Genomic DNA, 10000 nt, shown 5'->3' with positions numbered 1-10000 from the left:
TTGCTGCTATCATAGTTGTCAACGGTCATTGGTGAAATCGGTGGAGTATTATGGGAAGTGGGATAATACATATCCTTGTCATCATCGGACAAAAACGATTCCAAAGGAGGAGGAAGAAATTCCAGCTTCTCATTGTCACATGCCGGTTGAGACGAAAAACTGTTTTTGTTCCGTCGAAGTGTGTTTTGTTCACTGGGAGGTGCAGAAAATGTTATGTTAGCATAATGGCTGTTGCCTGGAAGTGTATCTGCTTCTTGACAGGAAGACATTTCATATTTTGGAATCTTGGTTGATTTCCTGGCTAAGGAACCAATGCGATCAACGGATGTTTCTTCTGGGATATTTGTCATTTCAAAATCATTCAAGTAATGGTTACTTAGCTCACCATTTTGATCGCTGTGTCTCCGATCAAAGGAGTTGGGTGTTTTCTTTTTAGTGACAGCTTGCAACGTGCTGTAAGTGGAAACCCTGAGAGGACTTCGACGAATGGAGATGTAGTGGTCTTCATTATAGTTATAAGGGTCCTGCTTGTTTTCTAGTTTTGAAGGATTGAAAACGGAGGATTTTTGAAGTTGAGACAATCTTCTCTTCCTTCTTTTCACTCTGCAGAGAACATCAGAAAGAAAATGGTTACTATCAAAAGAATAATGAATTTAAAAAAAAAAGAGACAAGGGAGAGGAGGAAGAGGAGGAAGAGAAGGGGTAGAAAGAGTTTAAGTAGCAAGAGGAGAAGCAGGAGGAGAAAGAAGAGGAAGCAGAATGTTTTGTTGTGGGTCCATTAATGAAGGAGAGAGGTCTTTGTAATTGGACGTTCTTCAGACGAAGGCATTTCTGCCAAGACGGAGCAATCAGGGTTCGTTACTTACCTTCGACAATACAAAACGATTCCAATTAATGCCAGGACCAGAATCAAGAGAATCGCTGCGGCGGCACCACCGATGGCATAAACTGCAATGGAGACGGCGTAACTATAGTAACCAAGCATTAACAACGACAATAGTAGTAGTAGTAGTAGTAGTAGTAGTAGTAGTAGTAGTAGTGATGGTGGTGGTGGTATGGTGGTGGTAGTAGTGGTGGTTGTGGTGGTGGTAGTAGTGGTGGTTGTGGTGGTAGTGATAGTGGTGGTGGTGGTGGTGGTGGTAGTGGTGTTGTTGATGATAGTGGTGGTAGTAGTAGTGGTGGTGATAGTAGTGTTGTTGATGGTGGTGGTGGTAGTAGTAGTTGTAGTGGTGGTAGTAGTAACAAGAACAAGAGTGGTATTAGTAATAACAACAACAACAACAACAGTAGTAGAAAAAGAGGACGACAGTTTGTGGTGTTTGGTCAGTTAGAAATAAAGAAAAATGTGAGGTGTGGGGGTGAGAGAGAGAAGAGAGAGGACAGCGAGAGAAAGAGAGCGAGGGGGAGAGGAGAGATAGTGAATAAGAGAGAGGGGAGAGAGACACCAAAAAGGAGAGGGGTGAGAAGACAATGAGAAAGAGAGAGAAAGACTGAAAGAGAGAGAAAGCTAGAGAAAGAGTGAAAGGAGAGAGAGACACGAAAAGAGAATGAATGAGAGAGAGGGGGAAAGAGATACCAAAAGAGAGAGAGAGAAAGGAAGTTGGAGAAGAATGTTCTTTTTTTTTTTTTACCTAATTTCGTTAAACTTATTTCTTCATTTCCTTCATCATCGTTTTCGGATTTCCCTTCTCGAATGGTCGCCACTGAACTGGTCGGTTCAGTCCCAGGTTTGTCACCGGAAGAATCAAAGCCATCATTTTTGTCAAGCAACGGGTATTTGTCTTTGGGTTGCGGCACTACGACGCCATCTTCATGACACTCGACGATGACGTAATCCTCTTTTTCCATCGCTGAACAGAAATAAATATAAATGTACTGATAACAGGTAAAAATCAAGGAAATAAGGATCTGGTTTTTGTTTTAGACAATTGTTCTTTTATCTTTTTATTTGTTTCAGTCATTTGACTGGGGCCATGCTAGAGCATCGCCTTTAGTCGAACAAATCGAGCCCAGGACTTATTCTTTGTAAGCCTAGTACTTATTCTATTGGTGTCTTTTGTCGAACCGCTAAGTTATGGGGGCGTAAACACACCAGCATCGGTTGTCAAGCGATGGCTGGGTGTCTTTCACCATTGAATTGCTTAATAAAGGTTATTTCTCTTAATTACATACATACATACATACATACATACATACATACATACATACATATATACATACATACATACATACATACATAAATACATACATACATACATAAATACATACATACATACATAATACATATATATATATAAATATCTATATATATATATATATATATATATATATATATCGAGAAAAACATGTTTTAAATCTCTGAGCGGGAGAAATACAGTAACAGTACCGGATAGTAATGTTTCTATGCCAACATAACGTGGCAGTTCTATAAACGACAACGTTACTGTTGTTTCAGCCCCAGGAAAACATTTTTTCCAGCTGACTCACGACACACACCCTGTGTCCATATATAGCAATTGCAAGGGAGATCATCTCTAGCCTTACAACAGTAACATCGTCCTTTACAGGACTGCCACGTTATGTTGGCACATAGATCTACTCACATGGCTTTAGTCGGTCCAAGGTACCACGAAGTGGGCCTGAACCCGAAGCTATGCCAACAAGAAGCAAACCTCTTTACCACACAGACACACAGACAAAACTATACAGAGATGTGAAGAAGGCAACTTACCTCTGGCTTGCAACCAAACATAGCCTCGAGAGTCTTCTGACAGACTGTAAAGCGTTACTGTCAAATTGTTGGCTCCTTTCTGGTAAATTGTACGGAAACCGTAAAGACCTTTATAGCCACAACCAATCTGAATTTCTTCGCCATGGACATCCGAAATCTTCAAACCTTTCTGACATACCGATTCTCTACTGGAGCTTATTGTAATGTCCACAGCATGGAGGGTAACTCTACTGCCAAACCCTGAATAGACTTGGCAGTGGCACTCGTGGACGCCACCGGTGATGGATTCCGGGTAGTTCTTGTTTCCGATGAAAACCGTTTTTCCTCTCTTTTTACCGGAACTGCAGAATGGGATGATGTTGCTTTCTGTGGAAGACAATAAGACAATATCACTGAAAAGTGTACGGAGCGGGGGAGAGGGGGAAGGGGGACTGTACTTATACAAGAACCTGCACACACACACACACACACACACACAACACACACACACACACACCAATAACACACACAAATACACACACACATATACGCACATGCTAGCTGTGTCAAAACAATTGTAGTGATTAATAATAAAAATTCTCGTATCTTCCATATTCTGCCTCTCATTTACCATATATATGTGTGTAAACACGCACACACACACACACACACACGCACACACACACACACGCACGCACACACACACACACACATACACACACACATACACACACACACACGCACACGCACATTATCTATCGAGCTCATTTTCACTTGAGTTTATTAACTTAGATTTGATGTTGGCAATACAGTTGTATTTATGATTCTTATATGTAACGTATGTTCCCTCGTAACACTTCAGTCGTTCCAATTATTGCTAGCGTGATGCTCAGGGTTCCAAATAAAGAAATATTCAGGTTTTCATAAGGAATAAACACTCCGAGTACATTTTCCCCCCATTGTTAAAAAAACAATCCATCCGGCCATTATATATACATACATACGTGCATACATACATACATACACACACACACACGCACACACAAATATATATAGTGTACCGTTCAATTATCCGTAGAATCAGCAAAAAAGTATTCCATCTGACAGGAGATGAATATCATTTAATAAATACAGGTTTTAGATATGTGTGTGTGTATGAGTGTGTATATGTGTGTGTGTGTAATGATAATAAAAGATGTGTATATAATATATATTTATTTATTTATATATACGTTTACGTATACATAAATGAATATATAGGTGTATACGAGTGAGTGTGTGTATCTACATATATTATGTTTATTTATATATGTATATGTACGTGTATGTGTGTAAAAATGCATGTATAGCTGGAGAGAGAGAGAGAGAGAGAGAGAGAGAGAGAGAGAGAGAGAGAAAGAGATAGAGACAGACAGATAGAAAGAGGGAGAGAGAAAGAGAGAGAGAGTAGACATTAAACCTCGTTCTATATTTATCTCCACCTACATTTTGAAACTAAAGAAATAAGATTATTTTAATTAAACATCGTTTGTGATTATTTATCTTCAGAAACAGACGACAAGAGTACAACTTATCAATGTATGGCAGCAGATAAAAAAAACTGATGCAAAAAATATACATCTTTTACTCACATGACTGATGTACAACAACACACACACACACCACACACACAGGAAAAATTAAAAGATAAACTTAAGATTAGTTCGTCAAATGACTGATAAGAACTGGTCGGTTAAGTATTGCATTTTGTAACACGTGACCCACATATATATTCTTTTATTCTTTTATTCTTTTATTCTTTTATTCTTTTATTTGTTTCAGTCATTTCGAGGCGGCCATTTTAATACGCCTTTAGTCGAACGAATCAACCCCAGGACTTATTCTTTGTAAGCCTAGTACTTATTCTATCGGGGTCTTTTGTCGAACTGCTGGGTTACGGGGACGTAAACACACCAGCATCGCTTGTCAAACGATAGTGGCGGGGACAAACACAGAGACACATATATACGTATATATATATATATATATATATATATAATATATTTATATTATTATTATATATATATATATATATATATATATGTATGTATATATATCCCCTCTCTCTCTTCGGAGAGGCACTGAGTAGCTATACGCACATATACACACGGCCTACCGAATTCAATCACAAAGCTTCGGTCGACTCGGGGCTATAGCGGAAGACACCTACTCAAAGTGCCACGCAGTGGGACTGAACCCGAAACCATGTAGCTAGATATATATATATATATATGTATAAACCAGCTTAGAGAAGAAGAAGAAACGAAACGAAACCAACGAATCGAATCGAATATATATATATATATATATATATATATATATATATAATAAATTCGAGACACAAACCACTATTTTAAAACCAAACAAGGAAAGACTTAATCATACATAAAATTTTAATATAAATTAAATAAACCGCCACTACAATGTTTCATGTCTGTTCCGACAATCTTCAGGTGGATTTTCGATCTAAGAATAGCAATATTTTAAAATATAATTTAAAATAATTTAAAATAATAAAACAATAAAATTATCAATGAAAAAATGTAAAAAATAAAAATATAATCTATAATAATCTATATATAATCTATATATAATCAATATATAATCTAAAATAATCTAAAATAAACCCTATAAACATTGAATATAAAAACCTATTATAAAATTTCTCATATTTAAAAATGTACAAAAACCAAAAAACAACAAGCAAAAACAAAAAACCAAACCTAAAAACAAAAAACAAAAAAAAAAAAACAAAAAACAAAAATAAACTAATAACACAACATGCTCATACACTCAACACATTACTATTCATACTTCCTCACACCACACATACAACACTCAATTCATAAACAATATACATATACCCGCTCACACATATATATATAAACCAGCTTAGAGGAGAAGAAGAAGAAACGAAACGAAACCACGAACGAATCGAAATCGATATATATATATATATATATATATATATATATATATATATATATATATATATAAACCAGCTTAGAGGAGAGAAGAAGAGAACGAAACGAAAAAAACGAATCGAATCGATATATATATACTATATAAAACCAGCTTAGAAGAAGAAGAAACGAAACGAAACCAAAACGATCGATCGAATATATATATATATATATATATATATATATATATATGTTATGTATGTATATATAATAAAATACAAAATGGGACAAGACCGCAGAACATCCGGACAACTAGGTGATACAAAAAGGGACAATAAAACATCCAGATAAACGATACAAAAAAAACAAGGACGGGTCATTCGAAGCCTTTTATCCTCAGTCAAGAACCGGATCATTCTCGCAATTTCGGGGCTTCTTTCAGATTCCCTCAATCAAATCCACTGACAAGGCTTTGGCTGACCCGAGGCTACAGTAGAAGACACTTGACCAAGATGCCGCGTAGTGGGACTGAACCCGGAGTCATGTGGTTGGAAAGCAAGCTTCTAACTACACGGCCACGCCTGCGCATATATACTAACCAGTATTTTCACTGGATTTTAATATCCCTTAACCCTTCCGTTACCAACCCGGCTGAAACCGGTTCTGGCTCTGAGTACAAATGTCTTGTTTTCATAAGTTTTGAATTAAAATCTTCCACCAAACCTTAGTCACAATTCATGTTCATAACACTAGCTTAATGATAACTAAGTAATTATACTAAATTCTTTGTTATATTTAAAATAATTGAAAGAAACACAGATTATCTTAAAATAAATACAGTAACGAAAGGGTTAATGAGGTTTATAACCTTTATTTGAATACACACACACACGATCAGAGAGTTCAGTACTCCCACCTAGCGCAAAACAATATCTGTGGGATAGTTTCTGGGTTATTCCCCTTTTTTACTTTCCCAGTATTTATCGATATAATAAGAAACAAGATACGTGACACTCGAAACGTCCTTATTTCCGTATTCTTTTCCCCTCAGCCTGCACATCATAAAGAAAGACGAGTATTTTTTTGAAATGCAGCGTGTGTAATCTCGAGTCAAGCATATATTTCCGTCAGAATAGCTTCTTACTTGACAAATACTATTGCAGAGGTAAAAAAAGAAGGGAAACACTGGAATGGACTGACTGTGTAATATAAGTAGGACGAAATATAGACGTATATTGCTGTCGTTCTGCCAAGCCTCCAAAACATTAAAAAAAAATGGTTCTCTCGGATCCGTGAGCACTCAAGGCTTATCGATCACAACTGCGAAAATGTAGAGCATATGACTAAAGCGAGTGGGAGAAGTCCAGCCGACAGAGGGAGGTGGGGGACAAATATTTGGAAGAGACTGGGCAACTAAGAATAAGAATTATATATATATTATATATATATATATTATATATATGTATTGGTGGTTTTTTTGAAGGTCTCGGCACTTCAAGCATGCAGAGAGACAGGTCATTTTCGCACTTGGTCCCCTAATATATTATATTGTATATATAATATAATATACAACACCACACACACACACACACACACACACACACCACACACACATATATATAATATATATATATATATATATATATATATATATATATATATATATATATTAATATATTAAGTGTGGTGTTGTCTTTGTGTTTGTCCCTCCGCCATCATTTGACAACCGATATTGGTGGGTTAATGTCTCCGAAACATAGCGGTTCGGCAAAAGAGATCGATAGAATAAGTTCTAGGTTTACAAAGAATAAGTCTTGGAGTCGATTTGTTCGACGGAAACGTGTAAAAGAGTAAAAAAGTAAAAGAGTATATATACAGAGGGAGAGAGAAAGAGAGAAAGAGAGAGAGAGAGAGGGTGGAGAGAGAGGAGAGAATGAGAGCGGGAGATTGATAGAGGAGTCAAGGAGAAATCCTTTGTTCTACAAGAACGGTTCCTCACCTTGGACACAATGGTAAACAACCTGTTGGTAATGGGTTTCTTGGTTTGGTTTCGAGCATGTAGACAAACTCTTCACAGCAGCAACTTTCCGATCGCAGGTTCGATACCCAGAGCAATATATTGTGTAGTTAGAATACTGAGAAGTGTCTAACACAATACAGTCTTGTGGTCCACCCCGGCAACACATCGGTAGGCGTCCGGTCGTTATCAACGATCGGTTGTTACAAACAGCATTTGGCTTAATCCCATAATACAAGCGTTTGATGGCGATTTTGTGGTAATATGGACAAGTGATGACTAGTTTGTGATGGGAACACACTGTTTTATACAGACTCTCCATCTCTGTTTGAACTCCTGAAAAGACATTAAGAAAAAAATTTAGTGGATTTTATAAAATCTAACGAACATGGTTACGGTATAAGCTTTTAGTTAATTTTGTCCAATGAAGAATTGTGAAGGCAAGTGGCTTAGTGGTCAGGGCATTCGGCGTTCAATTCCTGGCAGTACACTGTGTTCTTGAGCAAGACACTTTATTTCACATTGCTCCAGTCCACTCAGCAGGCAAAAAACGAGTAGTACCAGTAATTCAAAGGGGGCCTTCCTTGTCATACTCTGTGTCATGCTGAATCTCCCTGAGAATTATGTTAAGGGTACACGTGTCACGTTAATTTCAGAGCAGGCAGTTCTGTTGATCATATCAACTAGAACAGTCATCGCCGTAACCGACGGAGGATCAGTTCAATTAAGAGTTAGCTGGACGGATAAGAAATTGGACCAATTTTCACAGAATGTTGATATAATAATTAGGAACGAAACGGATCTCTTCCACCGCAAGATTCAGTTCTTGTTGTAGTGTGGTAAGTTGTATTCTTCAATGACTCGATAAAATAAGTACCAGTTGAGCACTGGGGTCAATGTCATCGACTTACACCCCATCCCTCGAATTTCTGGCCTTGTGTCAAAAATCTGAAACTAATATATGCTCATTCTCAAATATACAAGAAACATAGGCATGGATAAAACTCTTCTTCTTTCCATTTAGGTGGGTAGAGCGTTTCTTGTCCAGATCTTTTTTGAGGTGTGTTTGCCCCACAATTCTGGGGCCAAGCAACAAGTCATTGGAAATTGAATTCTTCTGAAAGGATTCCCCTACTGACCGGCAGGATGTTGTTCTCTTCGCTTTTAAGCATCTGGTTCATGCATTTATTTTTTGCTGCTGTCGTTTGGCAATTGTCGTCTTAGTAATACGACACTCAAACAGTAATAAGACACCAGGAGGCACTCAAAGCTTTGCCTGCACTTGTCTTTGACACTCAAAGTTTGTCTGTTTTTGTCTTAAGTTTTTGCCATTAGTAAGTAGATGCATTACCAGGTGTTCCTTTGCTGTGACATCAGCCGTATACAAGGAGGTATGGCTACGTATGTATGTATATATACATATATACATATATGAATGCGTGTATGTATGTATGTATGTATGAATGTATGTATGAATGTATGTATGTATGTATGTACGTATGTACGTATGTATGTATGTATGTACGTACGTACGTACTTATGTATGTATATATGTATGTATGTAAGTATGTATGTATGCATGCATGCATGCATGTATGTATGTATGTATGTATGTATGTATGTATGTATGTATGTATGTATGTATGTATGTATGTATGAATGTATGTATGTATGTATGAATGTATGTATGTATGTATGTATGTACGTACGTACGTACGTGTGTATGTATGTATGTATGTATGTATGTATGTATGTATGTATGTATGTATGTACGAATGTATGCATGCGTGCATGTATGTATGTATGTATGTATGTATATGTTTACGTATGTATGAAGGCGCATGGCTTAGTGGTTAGGGTGTTTGACTAGCGATCGTAAGGTTGTGAGTTCGATTCCTGCCTTGAAAAAGATTAACCCGGGCCCTATATGCGAGATTGTTTTAAATATTACTAAATGCATTCCAGAAATTTTGAAACTTTTCAGTGGAGGTAGTTATAACTGTCCAAGATTATTGTAATTTCAGTTTGCCATTAGTGTGAATCTAATAAGCTGACCAACCAAATTTTGTTATTCTTGATTGAAGGAGAAAGTTGTATCAGCACTTTTAACACGCCCTACTTAACACTGTTTGTCACAGCTGATTGGTTTGCTGAATGCTTTTGGGACTTGAAGACATTCCGGAAGCTCCCTATGCAATAAAGTTTTGTTGTTGTTAAAGTACTGGGCAAAAACGCTACGGAATCTTATGGAATATTCCAAACTGTTCATGGATTAACTTTTTCGCTAGCACAAGAGGTTCAAAGTCCGTAGAGAAGGGATGAGATACAATG

The 10000-nt window shown here is 37.0% G+C and overlaps 1 protein-coding gene across 2 annotated transcripts in view; it reads right to left on the bottom strand.

The window, feature by feature from the left end:
* The window catches only part of LOC115229443, a 15655-nt gene that overhangs the window by 731 nt on the left and 4924 nt on the right, over window positions 1-10000 (bottom strand). For both annotated transcript variants that reach the window (XR_004997318.1, XM_029799795.2), the window contains exons 2-6: window positions 7652-8005; window positions 2732-3097; window positions 1632-1850; window positions 867-948; window positions 1-603 (exon numbers count right to left, since the gene is read on the bottom strand). The exon at window positions 1-603 is cut by the window's left edge. Coding sequence is in view for 1 of the 2 variants with exons in the window: in XM_029799795.2 (XP_029655655.1) it covers window positions 1-603; window positions 867-948; window positions 1632-1850; window positions 2732-3097; window positions 7652-8005 (1624 nt within the window). In the remaining variant the exon portion in view is untranslated. The remainder of the gene's footprint in view (window positions 604-866; window positions 949-1631; window positions 1851-2731; window positions 3098-7651; window positions 8006-10000) is intronic.

Source organism: Octopus sinensis, unplaced genomic scaffold (assembly GCF_006345805.1).
Source record: "Octopus sinensis unplaced genomic scaffold, ASM634580v1 Contig12662, whole genome shotgun sequence".
NCBI classification, from domain to species: Eukaryota; Metazoa; Mollusca; class Cephalopoda; order Octopoda; family Octopodidae; genus Octopus; species Octopus sinensis.
The sequence above is the reverse complement of the archived record's forward strand: the minus strand, read 5'-3'. Positions and strand labels throughout refer to the sequence as shown.